Source organism: Terrapene carolina, unplaced genomic scaffold (genome assembly GCF_002925995.2).
Source record: "Terrapene carolina triunguis isolate 2854851 unplaced genomic scaffold, T_m_triunguis-2.0 Scaffold189, whole genome shotgun sequence".
NCBI classification, from domain to species: domain Eukaryota; kingdom Metazoa; phylum Chordata; order Testudines; family Emydidae; genus Terrapene; species Terrapene triunguis.
The window spans coordinates 2,211,313-2,235,974 of record NW_020664540.1 but is presented as its reverse complement, the minus strand read 5'-3'; the positions used below and the strand labels follow the sequence as shown (position 1 = coordinate 2,235,974).

At 43.2% G+C, this 24,662-nt stretch overlaps 1 protein-coding gene across 1 annotated transcript in view; it reads right to left on the bottom strand.

Moving 5' to 3' along the window:
- TDRD9 (tudor domain containing 9) overlaps positions 1 to 24,662 on the bottom strand; it is a 165,048-nt gene that overhangs the window by 127,717 nt on the left and 12,669 nt on the right. The window contains exon 2 of the mRNA XM_026654176.1: positions 12,845 to 12,951. Within this exon, the coding sequence (XP_026509961.1) occupies positions 12,845 to 12,951 (107 nt within the window). The remainder of the gene's footprint in view (positions 1 to 12,844; positions 12,952 to 24,662) is intronic.

Sequence of the window (24,662 nt, the reverse complement as noted above, 5' to 3'; positions counted from 1 at the left end):
AAAAGTTTACAAGAAGTGGAAGATTGGACAAATGACCAGGGAGAAGTATTAAAATATTGCTCAGGCATGCAGGAGTGAAATCAGGAAGGCCAAATCACATTTGGAGTTGCAGCTAGCAAGGGATGTTAAAGAATAACAAGAAGGGTTTCTACAGGTATGTTAGCAACGAGAAGGTGGTCAGGGAAAGTGTGGGCCCCTTACTGAAAGGGAGAGGCAACCTAGTGACAGAGGATGTGGAAAAAGCTAATGTACTCAATGCTTTTTGTGTTTCTGTCTTCACGAACAAGGTCAGCTCCCAGACTACTGCGCTGGGCAGCACATCATGGGGAAGAGGTGACCAGCCCTCTGTGAAGAAAGAAGTGGTTCAGGACTATTTAGAAAAGCTGGACGAGCACAAGTCCCTGGGGCTGGATGCGCTGCATCTGAGGGTGCTAAAGGAGTTGGCGGATGTGATTGCAGAGCCATTGGCCAATATCTTTGAAAACTCATGGTGATCCGGGGAGGTCCCGGATGACTGGAAAAAGGCTAATGTAGTGCCCATCTTTAAAAAAAGGGAAGGAGGAGGATCTGGGGAACTACAGGCCAGTCAGCCTCACCTCAGTCCCTGGAAAGATCATGGAGCAGGTCCTCAAGGAATCCACTTTGAAGCACTTCGAGGAGAGGAAAGTGATCAGGAACAGTCAGCATGGATTCACCAAGGGCAAGTCATGCCTGACCAACCTAATTGCCTTCTATGAGGAGATAACTGGCTCTGTGGATGAGGGGAAAGCAGTGGACGTGTTATTCCTTGATTTTAGCAAAGCTTTTGATATGGTCTCCCACAGTATTCTTGACAGCAAGTTAAAGTATGGGCTGGATGAATGGACTATAAGGTGGATAGAAAGCTGGCTAGATCGTCGGGCTCAACAGGTTGTGATCAATGGCTCCATATCTAGTTGGCAGACGGTATCAAGCAGGAGTGCCCCCAGGGTCGGTCCTGGGGCCGGTTTTGTTCAATATCTTCATTAATGATCTGGAGGATGGCGTGGATTGCACCCTCAGCAAGTTTGCAGATGACACTAAACTGGGAGGAGCAGTAGATATGCTGGAGGATAGGGATAGGATACAGAGGGACCTAGACAAATTAGAGGATTGGGCCAAAAGAAATCTGATGAGGTGCAACAAGGACAAGGGCAGAGTCCTGCACTTAGGACGGAAGAATCCCATGCACTGCTACAGACTAGGGACCGAGCGGCTAGGCAGCAGTTCTGCAGAAATGGATCTAGGGATTAGAGTGGATGAGAAACTCGATATGAGTCAACAGTGTGCCCTTGTTGCCAAGAAGGCTAACAGCATTTGGGGCTGTATAAGTAAGAGAATTGCCAGCAGATCGAGGGACATGATCGTTCCCCTCTATTCGGCATTGGTGAGGCCTCATCTGGAGTACTGTGTCCAGTTTTGGGCCCCACACTACAAGAAGGATGTGGAAAAATTGGAAAGAGTCCAGCGGTGGGCAACAAAAATGATTAGGGGGCTGGGGCACATGACTTATGAGGAGAGGCTGAGGGAACTGGGATTGTTTAGTCTGCAGAAGAGAGGAATGAGGGGGGATTTGATAGCTGCTTTCAACTACCTGAAGGGTGGTTCCAAAAAGGATGGATCTAGACTGTTCTCAGTGGTAGCAGATGACAGAATAAGGAGTAATGGTCTCAAGTTGCAGTGGGGGAGATTTAGGTTGGATATTAGGAAAAACTTTTTCACTAGGAGGGTGGTGAAGCACTGGAATGGGTTACCCTAGGGAGGTGGTAGAATCTCCTTCCTTAGAGGTTTTTTGAGGTCAGGCTTGACAAAGCCCTGGCTGGGATGATTTATTTGGGGATTGGTCCTGCTTTGAGCAGGGGGGTGGACTAGATGACCTTCTGAGGTCCCTTCCAACCCTGATATTCTATGATTCTATCTCAGAGGAAATTCCCAGTTTCAAATAAAAAAACCTCATCTGATTGGAGTTACATCGGGAAGAGCTCTATAATGGCTAGGAAGTATATCATCACCTTCTGCCAGGGTTCAAACCAGATAGTGCTCTACCGAAAAGAATGAGGTTCCAAGTTTGGGCTCTATGATCTTAAGGGCTGGAATAAGGCTGATGTCCTAAGAAACATTTAATGATGGGATTTGTACAAAACCTCTTTTTCCGTGAACATGCCGAGACTATAACATTACAGAGTTGATCTTTTTTACTAAAGTACTTATAGGGGAACTTAAAGCTGTGTTACACTGGTTTAACACGGTACTTAAACTATGGATTTTGCTGCAGCCAGTAGAATAAACTCTATTTGTTAACTTTTCTTTCAACCACGCATTCATTTTAAACCTGTTTGGTCCCAGATGGAGGATTGGTCTTGCAGTAGCAGAACTCATCTGTGAAACAGACACATTCAAAGCTCCAATGCGAGGTCAAACAAGCCATCTTTAGCCAGAAAGGCATAAAAACAGTATTATTACCATTCTTGTTCCTGATCTGGGGAGCAGTGGAAAAGTGGAAAGACATAACAGGGGCCTTGCCCAGCTTTGCAAGAGGTTGTTCACAACCTCATTTCCTGGATCCTGAAGCACAGGGAAGTTACAGAGTACTTTACTTACTGTTTCCAGATACAAAGCAGCCACTCACCAGTCCAAACTGACTTATGATGAGCAAAATATTTCTTGGTGTAGGAGCCACTCTGTTAATTTTACTTCTGCCATCTAAGTGTTCATCTCCACTTTTGTGGGCAGTAAACGTAGACAGGAAACTTTGATCTGCCCAGGAGAGGAGAATTTCTCTCTGGGGTAATGCTGATCATCAGGGATTCTAGTTTTCCATGCTAAAAAACCCAAAATTGTCTGATAAAAAATAAATATAAAATTTCATGGTTTTCTGCGATTAAAATGAAACACTGAACTTTAGTTTCCTTACCCACTATAACTAATATATATATATATATATATATATATATATATATATATATATATAATCAGTTGAATACGTTTTATTGATATATTTACAATTTTAAGCAAGTTTGAAGCCTACCAGCTCCATCAATCATTATAATAAAATAGATTTGCAATTTGTATTTCTTACATATACCAAATATTTCTAGGTCTGTATTCTATATTTTCAGAAAATTGGGGGGGGGGGGGGGTGTTAAATGCACAAAAATGCTGGAATGATCCAGTCACAGTTCATTATTCCTTTACTGTTGTCGATGGCCTTGCTGTTTCACCCTCTTGTTTTTGTTTCTTTTCATTCAGTTTAGGCTTAGCGCGTTCCATGTGTTCTACAATTGTCTGCCTTCGAACGTAATCTACAGCCTTGCTGCATACAGTACAGAACAGCACATTACCATCAACGTGAAATTTGTCCTTGCCAAACTCAGTGACACAGTCTTCAGGGGTGATTTTTAAAGTTTCAGCATCTTTTCATAACTTTAATTACTCACATCTGGAGGCTGAAGTGTAATTTCAGATGCATTAAAACACAAACCCCTATATGCTGTTGAGTAACTTCTATACGCCAGAAGCAGTTTATTAGAGTATGTTTAGTTATTTACATTTAAAGAGCATTCAAAAAAATCAATCACAAGGAGGGGGAGGTTGTGCGCATTGAATAAGTGACAGTGGTACTTTCTATAAAATTTAGTTAATAGTTAATATTTTTTTTTAAACTATAAAAACTAAAGATTGTCTGTAAAAATGCAAATTCCACATTTTTACAAGGCAAACGGATTTACAGAATCCCTAATGATCATGTTCTTCCAAGGTTGTTTTGAAAACCCTAACAATTGCAACCAGAACAGGTCGGTTATCCATGGAAGGAACAGTTCTCTGAGGCTCAAGGATTGATTTTGTTCCAGCTGGTGGATGCTGCACTCTTTTTCTGCTGCCCATTTCCTGAACTAAATCAGGAAGATCCCTTAAAAAAAAGATTCTCTGCATTCACCAGTTGCGGGAGCGGTCCATGAGATCAGAATTCCCAACAGGCTCCAATAAGAATTGAATTTTTGTTTCTGTGACATCACGTTTTCCATTATGGTCATCTTAATCTTCTTTTGATGTTTTGCAGAGGTGGGACCTTGCACCTAATAGACGTGGGCTGAGGATCAATCCTATGACTGACTTTCCTGGCACCATGGGTTTGTGTTTGTCCTGAATCCAAGATACTTCAGGAACTGTATAACTGTAATTTGCTTCAGGTTTCTCTCTGTACAGAATGTTTATCAGAAGAAGTTACTCACCTTGTTCATTAATGATGGTTCTTCGAGATGTGTGTCCCTATGGGTTCTCCACTGTAGGTGTATTTGCACCCCTGATCGGAGATTTTAGGTAGCAGTGTCTGTTCAAACCCAAACATATACACTCCACGCTCATGCACTGCCTCGAGGCTATCTAGCGCTGCACAGGCAAACTGCCCTCAGTTCTTTCCCTACTGCAGAGCCCCTTATTGGGGAGGTCACGGAGCACCTTCAGACATCTTGAAGAACTATCATCACTGCATAAGGTGAGTAACTTCCTCTTATTCTTCAAGTAGTGTCCCTATGGGTGCTCCACTGGAGGTGACTTCACAGCAGAATTCCCTATGGAGAGCTAGGGCTTCGGAGTGGAGTCTTTTATTGATGATAATACTGTGGAGCTGAAGATGGCATCAGAAGCTGAATCTCAAGTAATCACATAATGTTCCGTGAAAGTATGAGCAGAGGCCCAAGTTGCTGCCCTGCAGGTTTCTGAGACGGGAACATCTTTAACAAATGCGACCATGGTGGAAACAGATCTCGTGGAGTGCATGCGAATTCCTGATGGAGGTAGCAGGTTACGGGCATAACAACAATAGTTAATGCAGTTCAAGACTCATTTGGAGAGCCTTTGAGCTGATATTGCAGAGCCCTTGGAACCATCAGCAACAGAGAGGAAGAGTTTAGGAGATTTCCTAAAGCCCTGTGTCCTGTGTAAATAAAATGCTACGGCTCTCCTAACATCAAGTATATGTAGTATTGCCTCCCTGTTGTCATGTTGTGGCTTTAGGAAAAGGTGGGGAGGTGAATGAGCTGGTTCATGTGGCACCTTGGGGAGGAACTTTGGGTGCAGCCTTAGAGTGACTTTGTCTTTAAAGAAGACCGTGAAGGGAGGGTGCGCCATCAATGTCACTATTTCCCCTTTTTGCTGTGCTGAGATGCTGGCCACTAAAAATGCTGTCTTCATTGACAGGTGTAGAAGAGAGAAAGTGGCCATACATTCAAAGGGTGGTCTTGTGAGGGTTTTTAGAACCATACTGAGGTCCCATGTTGGAGTGGGGCATCCGGTATGCAGGAAGAGGTTTTGCATGCCCTTGGGGAATCTTTGTGTTGTTGGATGGGTGAATACCAAATATCCACCCACATGCTGGTGGAAGGCTATGACCACAAGATGTACTTTGAGTGAGATAAGAGAAAGACTAGCCCTTTTGAGTTTTTGTATATAGTCTAAGATCAAAGGGAGGGAGCAACTTGCATGGAATTGCACCAAATTTGGAATCATTTCCACTTTTGTAGATAAGTGCAACAAGTCGTCAATTTCTTACTGTGTAGTAACACTTCCTTCATCTCCTTGGAGCAGCAGCTCTCTATGTGTTGGAACCATGAAGAAGCCAAGCCTGGAGCCGGAGGATCTGTAAGTTGGGGTGATGGATCTGTCGTTTTGGGAGAGTAGGTTAGGAAGGGGTTGAAGAGGAATAGGAGGATACATTGCTAACTGTGTCAGATATAGGTACCACACTTACCTCGGCCAGGTGGGGGCAATAAATATAACTTTTGCTTTTTCCCTGCCTTATCTTTAATAGGACCTTCGATATTAGAGGGAATGGAGGAAAGGCATACAGCAGCTCTCTGCCCCATTGAAGAAGAAAAGCATCTCCTAGGGACTGTTTCCCCAATCCAGCTCTGGAGCAGTAGCAGAGACATTTCTTGTTCTGATAAGTAGCAAACAGGTTTATTGTTGGAGTTCCCCCATCAATGGAATAGGTTGTGCAGCTCTGTTGGGTTCATTTCCCATTCATTCATGGTCACGTGAGAAATTTCGGCTGATATATTTTATACTCCTGCCAGGCAAGTAGCTGATCTGAGTACATTGTGGTGGATGCACCAATTTCAGAGTTTTAGTGCTTCTGTGCAAAGGGAGGGTGATCTGGTGCCCCCTTCGTGATTTACGTAACACATGCACGCTATGTTGTTTGTCATGATTTTTGTGTAAGTATCCCTGATGAATGCGAGAAAGTGTTCACAGGCATTTCTGATGGCTCTTAATTCCCAAAGGTCGATATGGAGTACAGCTTCCATGGGGGGCCATTTGCCCTGAAGTCTGCAGTTATTTAGGTGGGCTTCCCAGTCTATCAGAGAAGCGTCTATTGTTCGAATCAGTGCTGATGGAGGTTGTGTGAATGGGATCCCTGCACAGACATTGAATGGGTCTTTCCATCGTTCCAGGAAGTGTATGACCCTGGAGGGTATTGAAAGTGGCTTGTTTAGCTTATCGTTGTTTGGAGTGTAAACAGATCTGAGCCATGTCTATAGACACCTCATGTGCCCAAGAAGCTGAAGGCAATTTCTGGCTGGCGTTTGTGGGCTGGCTTGAACTGTCTCTATGAGACTTGTCAGGGTGTTGAATCTATGCAGCGGAAGGAACGCTCTCGCTTGCACTACGTCGAGTTGGTCCCTAAAAACTCCAAATGCTATACTGGAGTCAAAGATGATTTCTGGGTATTGAGTTGCAGTCTCAGTTGCACAAATATGTGCTTAGTTCTTTGGGTGGTTCATAGGGTGTCTTCAAAGGAAACATCCAGATATGGGTAAATAACTATACCTAATGTTCATAGATGTGCCACTACAACGAGAGGACCTTGGAGAATATTCTGGGTGCGGACGAAGGCCAAATGGAAGTATTCGATACAGGTAATGGTCCTACCCAAAGGTAAATCAGAGGAATTTTCTGAGAGACAGTATGATGGAGATGTCATCCTGTAGGTTGAGGACTGAAAACCAATCTCCTTGGAGATGAAATAATTGCTGCCAGTGTGATCATCTTGAATCTTTGCACCTTCACATAGGTGTTTAGTGCTCTTAGATCTAACATGGGTCGCCAACCTCCTTTTCTCTTGGGAATCAGAAAATATCTGGAATAAAAGCCTTTGCCTCCGAGGTGAACAGGGACTGGTTCTATGGCCTCTAGGCATAGCAGGTGGTCTATTTCCTGATGTAACAGTCTCTTATGAGAAACATTCCTCCCTCCCTCCCTGTCCCTCTTTAGGGAGGTAATGTGGACAAAGTAACCCTTAGAAATTATATTCAAGACCCATTTGTTGGAAGTGATGTTTTCCCAATTCCACAGAAAGAGAGCTAAGTGACATCTGAAGGGATGTGGAAGGTCTGTGTATTGCAGCAAGTGGTTGCTAGTGGCCTCAACCAAAGCATCAAAATTGGTATTTTGAGATCGCGGAGTGATATGTTGAAGAGTGAGAGGCTGACTGCTTCTGCTTTGCATCATAGGTCTCTTTCATTGTGGCTCATAGTATCACAGGTGGGGGGGACTGGGGCGGTTGGGACCTGTGAGATGGTTGTGAACTAAAATTTTCTTCTCTGTCCTGGTACGTAGATTCCTAGAGTGCAGCGTGGCTCTGGAATCTTTTTAAGTGTGAAGTGATGCATCAGTCTTGTCAGCAAAGAGTCTGGAGTCCTCGAATGGGAGGTCCTCAACCGTTGATGTACTTCCTTCGGCAGCCCGGAAAGGTGTAACCATGAAGCTTGCCTCATTTACCACCACCGTCGAAACTGAGAGGGTCACTGTACCCAAGGCATCCAGTGCAGTCAGTGGCACTGTTCTTGCTATCAGCTGGCCCTCATGGGTGATGGCTTGATATTGTTCTTCTTGTGCTTCTGGCAAGTGGTCAGTAAAGGTGCTGAGTTCTCTATAAATCATGTGGTCATACTTTGCCATTAAGGCTTGGTAGTTTGAAAACCTGAACTGCAGAGTTGCCGAAGAACACGCTTTCCTCCCAAATAAGTCCAGCCTTTTCCAGTCTCTGTCATAAGGGGTTGTTTTAGCATAGTGCTGCTTTCCTCGCGAATTAACAGCATCCATGACAATAGAGTTAGGCTGAAGGTACATAAAAAGAAAGTCTGCCTCTCTGGGGGGCATGTAGTACTTCTTGTATGCCCTTTTACATGTTGGCACAATAGAGGCTGGTGTCTGCCAGATAACCTTGGCAGAATCTAAAAGCACCTCATTGACTGGGTTGGCAATTCTTGAAGAGGAGGAGGTGTGAAAAACGTCCAGCAATTTGTGGTGGATGTCTTTCAACTCTTTGAGGGCAATTTACAGTGTCAGCAACCCTCTTAGTGAACTCCTGAAAAAGCTTAAAATCATCGGCCAGTGATGGCAGAGGGGGCATCACCACCTCATCCAGTGAGGAGGAAGAGACATTTGCCAGTGGTGTAGTCTCCTCTTCTAGTCTGGCCTCCTGCTCCTCAAAAGTTTCCTCCTGAAGTTCTGGGGCTCTGGACACAGTAGCTGTAAGAGATGCCTAGTAGACTCACTCTCTCTCTGTAGGAGACACTACATGCCTGAGAAGTATAGTGTCTATAGGCTGCCCATGGGTCCAAGTACGGCGACTGGTGCAAAGGAAAGAGCATGGGTGGCAGCACCCACAGATGGCCATACCAGGAAGGTTGGAGACTGGAGCATGGGTGTAGTTGGGAAAATCCCCATTGTTGAAATAATGGGGCATGGTGTGAGGCCAGAGAGAGGTTGTCGTCTTGGTCACTGTCTGACTCCTCGCTGGAATAGGGTGGTGTGGATAAGCTGGAGGTGAATATCCCAATGCCGCTGATGATTCTGGGGACCGGGACATGCCCAGTACTGTAGTCCTGGTACCGAGTAACGGCAATGCTGCCGTCTGATTGAGAACTCCGAAGTAGAGGGGAGGAGGGCAGGTCATGGAGCACCCATAAAGACACACATCTTAAAGAACTATCACCACTGCACAAGGTGAGGAACTTCCTCTTCTTTTTCAAATAGCGTCCCTATGGGTGCTCCTCTGTAGGTGACTTCACAGCAGTATCCCCTTTGGAGGGCTGGGGCTTCAGAGTGGAGTCTTTTACTGATATTACTGTGGAGCTGTATATAGCTCTGAGGCAACAGAGGGTGGCTATTTGACCCTGCATTAGCTCTCGCTATCACTGGCAAAAAGGTATTTTCCTCCTGTTGTACTTCACAACCTCCTTGAACTTGCCATATGACCTGTATTCTGTTGTATAGTGTCTGGCATGGGCCAAGATTGTACGTGGACCTTTTGGAGGACTCAATAGCCTCCGCTCTCCATACAGAAAAGATAGTTTGGACATTCCTAGTTACCCTCTCTTGGAATACAAATGTACAGGGACATTCAATTACACTGAAAAGCGGCAAATTTAAACCAAAAAGAATGTGATCTCTTTTTATAAATGCAATGCGTTTAGGTAGTGAGACACTGCAACAAGTTATCATTGAGCCCAACTGCTTAGCAGGAGTAAAAAAAAGACTGGCCATTTATATGCATAACAAGAACATTCCACGTTACAACAACAACAACAAAACAAGATTTGGAAGGGATATAAACCCTCATGCTTTAGGTGCACGCCAGCCAGTAACCAACTGTGGTTAGGAAGAAGCTTCCCCTCTGAGGAGGTTATTCCTTAAATGCCTATGGCAAGGTTTCGTGGACCTTCCTCTGAATCACTATACTGAACTAGATGGACCACCAGTCTGATTCACTAGGACAATTCCCATGTCCCTAAATCAAGTAAAACAAGTACCACAAACAAAACACACAAAAATTGTTAGTTATAACTGTCTTAGCGCTCCTAAAATCTGCAGTCGTTAACATTTTACTATCTGTAAAATTTATTTTAAAATAGGTGCTTTGTTTTGCGTTTTTAAAAAAAAATACATTTATGATTTAGGTATTAATCTCACATTTCTCAAACTCAGATGCTGTTTTCTCTTTTAACACTATCCAGCCATAGGAACCTTGAATCTGCTTATTTGGAAGAAGTGGTAGCAGCCATATATTTGAAATGTCTTGAATGTTTTGTGATACGGAAAGTCTTGCTAGGTTTTTGCTGCTTTGTCCCACAATGCCACAGGGCATCTTCTAGTCCCATCACTATCCAGTCTGTTTAGTTTCCCCTCAATTGATACTATACAGCTGGGGGCAGAGCACTGATCAGAAGAGATTGACTGCAACACAGGAATCTGCATGAACTGAGCTCCTACACCACGACAAAGTGGAACAGTAGGAAAAGAAAAGGGATGGGACGAAGCAGACGAGAGAAATAACAGGAGAGCATCCATATGCTATTCCGTGTTTTTATTTATATTCAGTCGGATAATTAATAAATGCTGTTTCAGTAAATGACTGAAAGGAAGTGACTAAAGGAGGGATGTAAGTATTTATAGTATATTGAGGGTATAAACATGAAGGAGAAGTTTTAGGGCAGACCAAGAAAACAGAAATAGGAGAAATGGAAGGATATTAGGAAAAGATAAATTTAGCAGGCAGAATATCAGTAAAGATTTTTCAGCTGGAATATATAAACTTCCTATTTCTTTCATGAAAAGTATTGCAAGCACCAATCTCATTTAAAAATAAATTGGTGAAAGCACTAGAAAATATACTTTAGGTAGAAATCTTGTGTTAGCAAGGGAAAAGATGTACAAATGACAAATATTTTTCCATAATCATTATTAATATATAATGGCATAACTAGGCATTCTGCAATTAAATGAATATTTAGTTAATTTCTTTTATGAAACTTCACAAACTGGGTCAACTTGATGCCCTCTCACCTCGTCACTGAAAGAGATGAAAAGACTAGGGCATGCACTGTATCTTTATCAAAAAAAGGGCTGTCCTACATTAACTTATTTTGAGGTTAAGTAGCATGGTAACTGTTTGAAGCTGAGCTGTCTTGACATCCTAGTCAGTTTCACACTCCTTCTACCAAAGCTGCTGGGAGAGTGGTGCAGTCAAATTTCCCTCTACTAAGGGCATTTTGAAGAGGGAGACACACATACACAGAAATAAATTGAAGTGGATGACAGCAGTGCAGGAAAAGAGGCCGAGAGAAACGACAATCAATTAGATTGGTAACTGGAACAATATAGAATAAAGAGTTAATTTCTATATTAGACCCAGTGTGTTCATTTTGATTGATTAAATGGGCCCAGCGAGTCAAAGGTGTTAATGAGACCCAGTCACTGTACAACTCTAAAGAGTCCTGGTTAAGGTTTTGAGCACAGAGACCTCAACATGCTTAGTCCCATGGTTAGTCCTATGGCAAGCAAACCATTAAATTTTTTAAAAACTTTTATTAAAGATACAGAGAAAGGAAAAACAGCTAGTGTTTGAAATGTAAGTATTAAGACTTTCATTTTAACAATATTCCTTATTCATTTTCACTTTAGCTACAGAGTTTTTAAAAGGAAAAAAAAATCATTGTTGGACAGTTTTTCCGATAGTATTAAAGAGGGTATAACTGTCCTTTTGGGGAGCAGAGTGGGAGAAGAAATTCAGTTGAGAGGATTGGACTTTAACAGTTCCAGAGCATGTTTCCTAGAAAACAAACACACATAAAAGGGACGAGCAAAGAACAGCGAAGATAGAAAATGCAGCTCATGTCTCTGGTGCTGACTCCTATTTGCAACCTCACTGCTAGAGAAACACAGCCCAGCAAACAGTCTCATCAGCCACTCTGAAACCTCACAAACTTTTACCAGTATCAGGGCTATTTAGGGGATTGCTTTAGCTGCTTCTTTGGTCATGAGGCTTTCACCAGTGTTGCAAAGGATACAGTCTTGTCTGACTAAGCCAACTCTTTAAATTAAAGAGATGACAAAAAGATACAAAAGAAGAAATATGGTGGGTGAAGGAAGCAAAGCAGGGGGTGGACAAAGTCTCACATTCCAGGCAGTGTTCAGGATTTAGCCAAAGCGAGGGGAGGTGGCAATGTCATCTGGGTCCCTCTCTCTGGCCTGTACATCCCTCAGGCTCAGGATAGTGAAGGTCCAATGGTCTGATGGTGAATCCCAAGGTCCCAGGCCACAGTGGAAATGGCAGCCATGATGGTGAAAGCTTACTCTTTCCAGTCCACCTGTCTCCCAGCCAGCCTACTTGAGTCTCTCCCTAAAAAAAGACTACTATTTTTTTTAAGGACCCCAAAAGAGAGTGATGGGGATAATAGCCCATTCTCTCATTTTATCCACCAATTAGGCTTAATTTAGAACCCACCAATTTTGGGCCACTAGTTTCCAATTCCAGACTCCTTTTGTTTACCAGGCATGACCTCTCAACACAGTGCTTGAGTTACATCAGTAGGCCTTTTTGTTTGGACTAATTCAGTCCATCTTCCATTTGTAGCTTTTTCCATCAACATTTATTGTTACAAGTGATTGGACTATTTTATATTTAGTCTACTTTCCCACAGTTGGACTTACAATTGGGAAAGGCTTACTAGGCCCAAATTATTACCACAAACCATCTCTTTAAGTAAACAAGGATAAACCTTCTCACACAAATATATGCATATATTGCAATCCTAAATTAAGTATATATAACCTTATTAAAGCGCACTGCATCTGTGCACATACATGTATAAGTGGGTTGTGTGCAGATGCAAGTCAACTGTTCACTTGTTAATACCAGGCCATTCTTAAACAAAATACAACAAATGCAGACATAATATTCCACAAACAGACCCCATAGTTTAATCTTTTTGTTTTTTTTAATATTAGGATCAGGAGTGGGGAAAGAGCATTCATTGTTCACCTGGTCCACAGATAAAGTGAACGCTGTCAAATTTGTCCAATTCTAGCGCCTCCAGTTGTCTGTACTTCTCAATATATTCAGCTCCAGCATTCTCTTTATTATGTACCCTGAAGAAGAAATGAAAACAAGTTAATGTATGCTTTCTAGCCTCAAGGAAAAAGATAAACAAATCCCTGGGGATAATAGGATTACTCAATAACTTAAGGGCCTCCACATCACGCCATGGCAGGATCTACCCTACAGAATGCACCACCCAGGCACCAATGCTGTCCCTGGCACTTAAACGCTACCCTGGTTATGGCACCACATTTTCTGAGCATCTTTATGTTCTGAATTCCACCCAAACCCCTGAGTGACTAATAATGAAAAAAAAATGCCCATTTAGTACCTAATTTTTCTATCAAAATAGAAATTAAGATTTCTTTTGGACAAAAAGCCCGGATAATTCTGCCAAGAAAGGATTGAACAGAACACTATAATTTTTTTTAATATCCATCTTGCATGATTCTCTGGAGGTAGAATAGCAACATGAGAAAATATGATAATATTTGCTGCTTTAAGGAAATTTGTTATCCTTGAGATAAAAAAGGGTGGGGGTTTTTAGTTTTGTTTTTGCAGGGAGGGGGAGAACAACACTATTAACTAGCATTAGATCCATGGCCTCACTTGAAATCCTCAAAGTTATATTAGTTATGTCTAAGAATCAGGAATATACCCTCTACATCCTGCCAATTCGTAAAGTATTCTGTTCTACATAACACATAGCAAACAATATGAACAAGCTGCGGAAACAAGAGCAGCAGATGTACAATAAAGAATTTAAAAGTTTGAATAATTAAAAGTAAACAATTTGGCTTATTGTTGGAGTGATGCATCAAAATCTACACAGCAAAAAAAGTTTTAGTGATAATTCCTTTCTAATAATTGCTGTTTGCTTGCTTGGACTACAAAATAATTAGTTCGTCACCAGTTTCCGTCATTCTGCTCCCTTCCCAGTCTACCATTTCAGTCTCTCCTCTACCTCAGAACACCACCACAACCTCATAAATCAAAACTATGTTATGGCAATTAGATACTACCACTAGCGCTCTGCACCCGCTGCTACTTCTGGTTAGTCCATTGCTAATCTCAGTCCATTGTTAGTTCAAACCATATTCCAATGACATTCTTACAGAAACACCTTGTTGTAGGAACATCTAGTCTATACATTTCCTTGAACCAAACAATCAAGCAGGACAGTGGGACCCCTCCCCTCTCACACAGGGCAGCTGCAGGGGGTTCCCCCACCAGGGCAGGGGTGAGGAGCTGCAGGGGTGCTGGCTGGCAGCTCCAGCCCCAAAGCAAAAAATGTCATGGAGGTCAATGGAAGTCATGGATTCCATGACTTCCATTGACCTCCATGACTTAATCATAGCCTTAGTTATACGCAACTGAAAACAGTGCCTTACATAGGAAGTGTTAAGCAACCTTAATTATAGGGAGTACTAATCCCCCCACCTATAATACAAATGCTCTATGATCAGTCATGGCTGTCTGTGGTTGGAACATAACATGTTGGTATATACCTATGAAGCCCTAAATAGCCTGTGTCCTGCCTATTTTTAGAAACACTGGAGAAGCCTGAGCTGGAGCTTCCTTGGCTTCAAAGGGTATGTCTACACTGCAATTAGACCTGCAGCTGGTCCGTGCCAGCTGGTTTGGGCTGTTTAACTGCATTGTAGATGTTCAGATTCAGGCTGAAACCCGGGCTCTAGGACCCTGGAAAGGTCCCAGAGCTCTGGCTGCACACAGAGCCTAAACATCTACACCACAATTAAACAGCCCCTTAGTCTGGGCTCCATGAGCCTGAGACAGGGGCCTGCTGCCGAGGTCTAACAGCAGGAAGACGTAGGGTGACCCGACGTCCCAATAAAATCGGGACCGCCCCGATTTTTAGGTGTTTGTCCCACGTCCCGACTGATCTTTCGTCAGGATGCAATTTGTCCCGATATTTCGCTCTGCCAGCAGCACTCGGCCATTTTTTTGCTCTGCCAGCAGCACTCCCCCTCTCCCCCCCTCCCCCCGATGTCCCGATATTTTCTCTCATCTGGTCACTCTATGGAAGACGTAACCAAAGGGAAGTTTGGCTGGCAAGATGTGCTCCACGAAAACACCTGGATGTTGTTTAAGGGGAAATATTTACAGAAGGTGGGATACTTTTCCTCATTTACCTTTTGCTATATGATTTAACGACTGTCATTTTTGCTGGGCTGGTACTGATTTTATTTTTTTTCACATCAACTGTTTTTAAATAACTTATTGGTACCTGTTTGGAACAGACACCTTTGTGGTAGTGTTACAAATCCAAACAATATTAAAAAAAAATTATGTCAAATGAACAAAATACAACTGTCATTTCAGGAGAATTACTGGAAGGGAAACACAGTTTAACACCAGAAATTGTTGGCACATTCAGCTGTAAATGCTCTCAGTGCACTGAGGGCGCCTTGCTTTAAATAAATTCACCAAGAGAAAGGTCTTCCTTTCCTTGAAGCTATAAAATGACCTCAGATAGGTCAACCAGGCAAACATAACAAAAGGAAAACACTCAGTAAATTTTAAATTGGAACACTCTTTGAAATATCAGACAAAATAGACTTTTTTGAACAGTTTTCACAATGAAAAAAATTACAAAGCTCAGCCAATACTGCATTAACATGCCAGGCCCAAATAAAGAAAAATGTCTTGTTTAATGTAACATGCTAAAATATTTATATACACTTAACATAGAGCGTTTTAGGCGCTAGTGTTTTAAAAATTGTTAAATACAAAGATGTATACATAATGATGTTCCCTGAAAAATAACTGATTCCCCCAACAAATGCTTGAGCTATGAAGAGAAAGTTAAGCGTGTAATGGCAAGCGAAAATTGTTAAGGATCTGTCCTTTTAAGGAGGAGAATGCTTACTGGCGAAGAAGCAAGAGACTGTGAAATTCTCCACTTAATACAACTCTGTTTGGGGAGAAAGAAAAAAAACAATAAACAATCTGCAACCGTTCCAGTCTCGGATCTGCCATTAAATTTCACTTTAAGAAGGATGTGAATGCACCCTAAATTGTGTAGCATGCATAAGCTTAATCAAAATAGTCAATGAACGGTCACAAACAAAGTGTTCTTGGGTGAGGTTAACAAAAACATTTAACTGTCATATTTCAGATACATTTATTTTTCCCACTTTAATTTCCATATTTCATTCACCATAACACCGCTGTTAGTATGGGACTAAGAGTTATACTTAAAAACTAATGTGACTCACTTTTTAGATCATAAAAGAAATGGTCTGAACTAAGTTGCTGCTATCCAGTACAAGAATGCTCTCCCGCTTCTCTCCCAGTAGCATAGCTTCCTCTTTTCTCCCCTTCACGCAAACCTCAGGAAAAAGGACAGAAACCTAAAGCTGCAAAGGAATTGTAGTGGAGGGAGCAATTCTACTTCTTTAAAATTTTAGATTAATACACACAGTAGACTGTTTCATGGCCTCTTTTCTGAAGCTAAAATAATGTGACACTTTACATAACTGAACATTTGCTATAACAGTGAATAACCTTCAACTAGGGTTTGCTGAAGGTCACAATAAAAGTGACTTTCCTTTTACTGGCAGTTGATATTCAATACTTTGAGTTTGCAGTCTTAACTACAAAGATATGCTAACTTAAAAGAAAACGTTCTGCCAGTCAAAAGCCCCAATACTCAATCCTATAAGGCATGCAGAATGATTTTAGAAATTCAGCTTCAGGGCTTTATATTTACATTCTAAATAAAAAAAACTGAAAGTGGTAGCACAACAACAGGAAGTCACTAGTGGAAATATTATTACTGTTCTGAATTAGGGCAGTGTAGCCATCAAACATTGAGTTACACAATATAAAAGCTGAACTAATGCAAGGATGTTTAAGAGTCAATGAGTTTTATGCTCTTAACTCCCTAAGGCTCTGTAACAATGGATTTTTCAAAATTTAGAAGACATACTATTTTCTCAAAATAAAAGTTTTATATTTAAAAATATAAAATGACTGCACAGTTGTTTCTCATGCTAGTTACTCAACTTTCCTCCTCTTAGGAAGTTACTAGTCAAAAAAGATCCACTGGCACAACTACAAGTTTCAGTTGAAGACTAAACACCAAAAAACAAATCCCACCATAATATTCATATTTTGAAGAATGGAAAAGAAAACTTTTGGTTTCAGACAAAACTATTTAGTTTCAGTGTCTGAAAAATAACAGCTTTTTACTATAACAATAGTTCTTTGAGACTTTCTGTATCCTGCCAACTCTACAGCAAAAGAAACAGTAGCAGCCACCAACGCCAGGGAGAAAGCCACACACTCACCACAATAGCAGACAACACCCCTGCCACCTAAAGAGGGGTTTGGGGGAAGGATGACCTTCGTGATCAGATGACACTTGGGATACCCTGCTGAGCTCTGTGGAATTGGCTTCCCCTTTGTGATCTCTGAGCTCCATCTTCTCTCCTCTGGTCTTTTGCTTCCACAGGACAATTTGGAAGAGCAACATGAACCACTCACTCAGGATACTAAAATGAACTGTCTCAGCAGGTTGTGTAACCCTTCATACCATAATTGTCCCGCTCCTTTCTTACATGCTTTAATAGGTGAAATCATTGAAATGTTTACATTATTGTAACTCACCATACAAATTAATCCATCATAGAGATGCATAAGGCAGTTTCCCCCTCTCAAGCTATTGTTTTGGACTCTCTGCAGACCTCTATATAGTGGCTACACACTGTTCATCTTTACAAAGGTCTTCTTCACAACCATAAAGGCTAGAAACTTTCATAAAACAAAAAATGATTCTAGGGAACGAAGTAGCAGGCTTCTAAGTTAGTGTAACTCAGCCTAGATCAAGCCCTGGAAAGAAATGCTTTGTAGGCCAGGCAGACTGTGCTAAATTCCAAAACAGCCACATGAAGATTAGTGTCTAGAGGCCTTGAATTATAATACTTAAGCGTCCATTATCAACACTGCAGACTGAGATGGATTGAAGAGGTACCATTTCAAGCACATCCTGACTTCACCCATCACAAGGAGAGCAAAATCATAGAAGGAAGTGACCTGTCAGTCTACACTATTCAGGAGAAGGAGGAAACATGCTTAGCCAGCCTTGCAATTGTGGTCTAGCCACAAGAGACCACAAGGCTAAAAATTAAAAGGAAAAAACAACACACTAGCCGTTCTACAAAGCTCATACCAGAGCTCAAGAATCATCTGAAGTGCAGTCCAGGTCTTCCTTGAATTAATTCCTGTTTCAACTAGAACACAATTTTTTGAAAAACGAATCTTCATTTAAAAATTGCCATTGATGGAGAATCCACCACAGCCCTTGGTAAATTACTCCAATCAGTTAATTTACCTTCACTAATAAAAATTTGAGCCTTATTTCCAGCCTGAATTTGTTTAGTGTCAGCTTCCAGCCATTGGATCTTGTTATACCTTTGTCTGCTAGACTGAAGAGCTCACTATTAAATAACCTTTCTCCATGTAGGTACTTAAAGTCTATGATCAAGCTATAACCTTCTCTCCGATAAGTTAAACAAATTGAGATCAAGTCTCTCACTACAAGATGTTTTCCAATTCTACTTCTCTGAACCCTCCCCAATTTATCAACAGCCTTCTTAAATTATGGACACCAGACCTGGACACAGTATTCCAGTAGCTAAATACAGAGGTAATACAACCTCCCTACTCCTACTTGATAGTCCCCTGCTTATACATCCAAGAATCGTATTAGCCCTTTTGGCTACAGCATTGCTCTGGGATCACTTTAAGCTGATTACCCACCATAACCCCTAAGCACTTCTCAGAGTCACTGCTTTCCAGGATAGCACACTCCATCCTGTAAATATGACCTACATTCTTTGTTCCTAGAAATATACATTTATGTTTGGGGTGACTGTTATCTTTACTATGTGTGTTTGTGGTGTGCTTGCTGCTTGACTGAAGTATATATAGTGTAGTCTGTTTGGGGGACTGCATGCTGAGCCTAGCGGCCTGCTAGGCAAGGCTGACAGAACTTCTTAACAAGGCTTTGATCCCCAAGCCCTTTACCACCTATCGACCCTTAGCTAGGGGGCTGGGCTCCTCAGGGCGAACAGCGGTTTAAAAAGCAGATTCCTAAGTGACCAAAGGAGCAGCTAACAGGGGGGTTTTGCGAGGGAGTTGAGAATGCGGGGGGAGGAGGGACGCTAGATACATTTAAAGAATGTTAATGAAGTGTAAGGCAATAAACATCCCCTGATAAAAACAAAACAATAAAGAAAAGAGCTACAGGAGTAAAAAGAGAATGCAGGCAGAAGTCCAGCAACAGAGTGGGGGCTATCCAGTTTATTGCACTGAATGCAGCATGTACAATTACCTGCCTTTTCGGCGGGTGATGTATGTGTGCATTCGGTGCAAGGAGCTCCTGTCCCTCACAGACTGCACACGGGCTTTGGAGACCAGAGTGGCTTAACTGCAGGAGCTACGGGAGACCGAGAGATACATAGATGAGACTTTCTGGAACACAGTAGAATGGTCCCACCCCCAGTCTGACAACCTCTGTGCTGTTGAGGAGGAGGTAAGTCTCAGGGAAGGAGAACATCGAACTGGAGCAGAGGGAAATGATCCCATAGTTGGGTCCCTCCTTCCAGATGATGTCATGGTATCCTCTCACACTGAGGATACCTCTCCTGGGGAGGGAACACCAGTTACTAGGAAGAGACAGGTAATAGTAATGGAGGATTCAATCATTAGAAACACAGATAGCGGAGTCTGTGATGACTAGGAAAACCACATGGTGACTTGCCTTCCAGGTGCAAAAGTTGCGGCTCTCTCATGACATCTAGACAGACTTATGTGTAGTACTGAGGAGAAGCTGGGTGATCATGATACATGTAGGTACCAATGACACAGGGAAGGATAGAAGAGAAGTCCTGGAGGCCAAATTCAGGTTGCTAGGTAAGAGATTGCATGCACCATCCGGAGGAGGGAGTGGTGCTCCAGCAGGCCGGGATACCGTGGGTTCATCATCACCTTCAGTTTCTGCAGGGAAGTGTTTGCAGCCACTGCCTGAGTCTATTGTCTCCCTCCCTCCTGCCTTGTAGAGTGTGAGGCTACATTAACAATGTGTTAACCCTTGAGGGCTCAGCCAAGGGCTAGTTCATCATTTAGCAGCAAGGCATTCCCTGGGAAATATCGCACCTGATATCAACACGGTTGCTTTAGGAAAAGCTCATGAGCAGGTCCCCAGAAATCCTCTGATTAGTGACTGCAGGGAGATTTGGTGAAAGTGGAGCTGCTGTAACGTGCATGAGAAAGAAACAGAAGGGGCTCAAGGAGCTGACATAGGACATTGTTCCAGTGGCCCTGTGCAAGTCTGTTTTAAATGTAATAATGGAGGGCTCATTGTGATTGTACTGTACAGTATCACACAGCATCGTGAGTCAAAAACGCCCAGCAAGTGATAGTGGAGTGCCTAGCAGTAGCAGTACCACTAGCAATAAAAAAAAACCAGGAAAACCATTAGTTTGGGTACTAAATTAGACATTTTAAGGCATTTTGATGCAGGCGAGCATGCAGTAGACATTGACATCACTCTAGGTCTTACTCCGACCACTGTGAGAACAATTCGGAATAATGCCGAGAAGATCAGGGCTAGTGCTCGGTGTATAACACCACTTAGTGCTACTAAAATAAGTCGATCAAGAAGTACTTTGATGGAAAACATGGAGCTTCTTCTCTCAGTGTGGATAGAGGACCAAAACCAGCAGAACATACCTCATACAAGCTAAAGGCAAAAAGTGTGTATGACAATTTGAAGAGAGACCAAGGTGAAGGATCAGGAACAGAGATGTTCACAGCATGTCGGGGATGGTTTGATTGGTTCAAGAGGCCCTTCCACCTGCATAACATCAAGATGTCCGGCGAGGCGGCTAATGCCGATACTGCAGCAGCTAAAAAATTCCCTATCTCAAGAAAATAATTGAAGAAGGTGACTACTCCCCTAAGCAAGTCTCCAATGTCGATGAAACGGGCCTCTACTGGAAGAGGATGCCTGAATGGACTTACATTTCCAGAGAGGAGAAGACAGCACCTGGATTTAAAGCAGCTAAAGACCGCCTAACCTTGCTTCTAGGTGGTAATGCTGCCAGAGACATGAAGATGAAACCACTGACAGTGACCAATCCGAAACACCACGCGCTCTCAAGGGATTTTCAAAGGAACACCTTCCGGTCATTTGGAGATCCAGTAAGGACGGACAGATAACTGGAGCTATTTTTTCAGAATGGCTGACTCTCTATGCTGTCTCTGCATGGAAGGAATACTGTGCCAAGGAAAATCTTGATTTCAAGATTTTATTACTTACTGATAATGCATCAGGTCATCCAATCAACCTGGACGACTTGTGCGAAAACGTCAAAGTTGTCTTTCTGCCACCTAACACCACATCACTCATCCAACCCATGGACCAAGGAGCCATCGCTGCATTTAAGGCACATTACTTATGCCATACTTTCAACTAGCTCATCAGAGGCACCAATGGGGAAGGCAAGCCTACGATTCAGCAATTTTGGCATGACTACAACATCCTCAAATGCATCAATAACATCAGTGAGTCCTGGGCTGAAGTTACTCAGGCATGCATGAACAGTGTGTGGGGGATGTTGCGGCCTGAATGTGTCAATGACTTAAAAGGATTTAAAGATGCTGTCCCCGCTATGAAGAAAGATATCCTTGGCTTGGCCAAGAAGGCGGGTTTTGATGAGGTGGAAGAATCTGACATTACATAACTTCTGCAATCACATGGAGAAGAGCTAACCAATGAAGATCTGATGCGACTAGAGGTGATGAGAGCAATGGAAGAAGAGGGCCAAGGAGTAAAAGAAGAAAAACCCACCAAAATTTGACTGCCAAATGTCTTTCTGAAGCTTTCCAAATGACTGAAGCTGGCTTGCAAATCCTTAGTGATGACCATCCCGACAGGGAACGCAGCTCCAAAGTGATTAGGAGAGTTGGTCATGTAATGAATTGCTATAAAGAAATTTACAAATTAAAAAAAAATGAAAGCAAAACAATCTCTAGATGTGTTTTTTCAAGTTGGAAAAGTTCAGCAAGAACAGCAAGAAGAGCAGCCAGACGATCCACCCTCTTCCACCCTCTGACTCTACCACCTCAACCAAGCTTCACAATCATCGTTGCTGAGTGCAGTATTAAATTGTTTGTTTAAAATTGTTTAAAACTTATACCTGTATTAAACTGTTTAAGTTTAAAACTTATATGTATAGAATGTCTTTTGTCTAGGGAAAATTTTTTCCCTGGAACCTAACCCCCACACACATTTATATTAATTCTTATGGAAAAATTGGATTCGCTTAACATCGTTTTGCTTAAAGTTGCATTTTTCAAGAACATAACTACATCGTTAAGCGAGGAGTTACTGTATATCAGCAGGACAGAACAGGTAAAACTGGCGGAGGAGTGGCACTATATGTGAAAGAAAGCATAGAGTCAAATGAAGAAAAATCTTAAATTACTCCTGAGGGAATTCTGCAACAAAAATATAAAATTTCTGCACACAATATTTTAAAATTCTGCAAAATTCTGCTTATTTTATTTGTCAATAAAGAAATGTGCAGGCTCCAGCATGGCAGGTGGGAGCACAGGCCACTGGCTGCCCAGAGGTGGGAGATCATCCTGCATGCCCCGCCCACAGGACAGGGACTCAGCGGTGAGGCTGTACCCAACCCTGACACAGTGCAAGGGCCGGGCCTGCCCCAAAAACACTCCAGGGCCCTACCCCTCCACACCAGGCACACCAAGATAGCAAGTGAGAGGGACACTCATACACACCCAGCCATGGCCCTCAATCCAGGTATGGGGCAAGCTGGTTCAGCCCGGCAGGATCCAAGTGTAGAGGGGCTTGGTGTAGGGTGAGAGGGTTCTGTTGGGGGGGGCTCAGAAGGGGGGGTCCAGGTGTGGGGGGAGATCTGGATGCACAGGGGCTTGCTGGAGGGTGCAGGTGAAAGTGGTTGGAGCGCTACATGGGGCTCAGCAAGGGGGGGTTTAGGTGCTGGGGGAATGAGGCTTAGGGGGTTGGGGGTCCAGGCGAAGCTGGTTGTGGCTCAGTGGGGTGGAGATCTATGTACAGCAGGCTCGACAGGGTGGTCCAGGTGCAGGGCGGAAGGGGTTTGTCAGGGTGGGAGTTGGAGTATGGCAGGCTCAGCAGGGGGTGGTCTTGGTTCAGGGATGAGGGTCTAGATGCAGGGAGGATGGGGCTTGGTGGAGGGGTCTGGGTGCAGAGGGCTCTGGATGCGGCGCGTGAGGCTCAGTTGGGTTGGGGTTTGGGTATGGGGGGCTTGGTGGGGGCATTCTGGGTGCAGAGGGAGTGAGGCTTGCTGAGGGGGATCTGACTATGGGGGGGTCCAGATGCACAAGGGTTGGGTGGACAGGGGAGCAGCTCCCCATACAGTGACCTCTCCCCCTTGTGGCTGAGAAGCAATGGGGGCAGAAAGCTTCCTGCTGCCAGGGGAGGTTTCTGGGAATGCGTCTGTCCCAGCCCCAACCGCTCCTTACAGTAAAGAGGAAGCTAGTAGCTGAGCCCGGTGCAAGGTAGGAGCCACCAGCTTTAGGCATCCCCAGCCCCTCCCCCCGGAGTGATTTACCTCTCCACTGGGTGCTCTGGGTGCCTGAAAAGATACGGCCGCACTGCTGGGGAGAGACATGTGACCACTCATGAAGCTTCCCTTTGCTTTTCTGTCAGAAAGTCATTTTGCTGTAGGGAAGCAAAGAAATCTGCAGGGGGACATGAATTCTGCGCGTGCACAGTGGCGCAGAATTCCCCCAGGAGTATTAAATTAACCTAACTGTACCATAGAATCTATATGGATAGTAATTCCATGCTTGAAAAATAAGAATATAACAGTAGGGACCAGGATGGAGATAGTGACTGTGAAATGCTCAGGGAATAGATCAAGTCATTTGGGTGGCCACCAGCTCAAAGTTCCTCCCCAGAGCTCCATTTCCAGTCTAAATTATCCTAGGAAAAGCGTGGCTTCAAAGAGGCAGATGAGGACTTAGTAAAAGCAGCTACAGAGGATTCTACACTGGGAGCTGTAATTTAGCTTTCCATTTAAACACCCAGTGTCTCATAGACACACTTTTAGTAACTGAACATACCCCCTGCTGTGCAGGCTTGGTAGAAAACTGCAAAGAGGATCCAGCCAGAGACTTCAGCAGTTAGGGGCAGAACTAGCCAAAGCAAGGATCCTTGGTCCTTTCAGCATTCAGAGAACTTTCTATGGTTTTGACTGGACCATCTCTGCCCTGTCCCCCTCACCCTGCAGGAGAGGGGGAACACTACAGCAGCCCACCATAGTAGTATTTAATTTCAGAAAGGGGAACTACACAAAAATGAGGAAGTTAAACAGAAATTAGAAGGTACAGTGCCAAAGGTGAAATCCCTACAAGCTGCATGGAAACTTTTTAAAGTTTAGAGGCTCAATTTAAATGTAAGAACATAAGAACGGCCATACTGGGTCAGCCCAAAGGTCCATCTAGCCCAGTATCCTGTCTTTCGACAGTGGCCAAAGCCAGGTGCTTTAGAAGGAATGACCAGAACAGGTAATCATCAAGTGACCCATCCCCTGTCGCCCATTCCCAGCTTCTGGCAAACAGAGACTAGGGACACCATCCCTGCCCAGCCTGACTAAAAGCCACTGATGGACCTATCCTCCATGAATTTATCTAGTTCTTTTTTGAACCATGTATATGCCAAATTAAA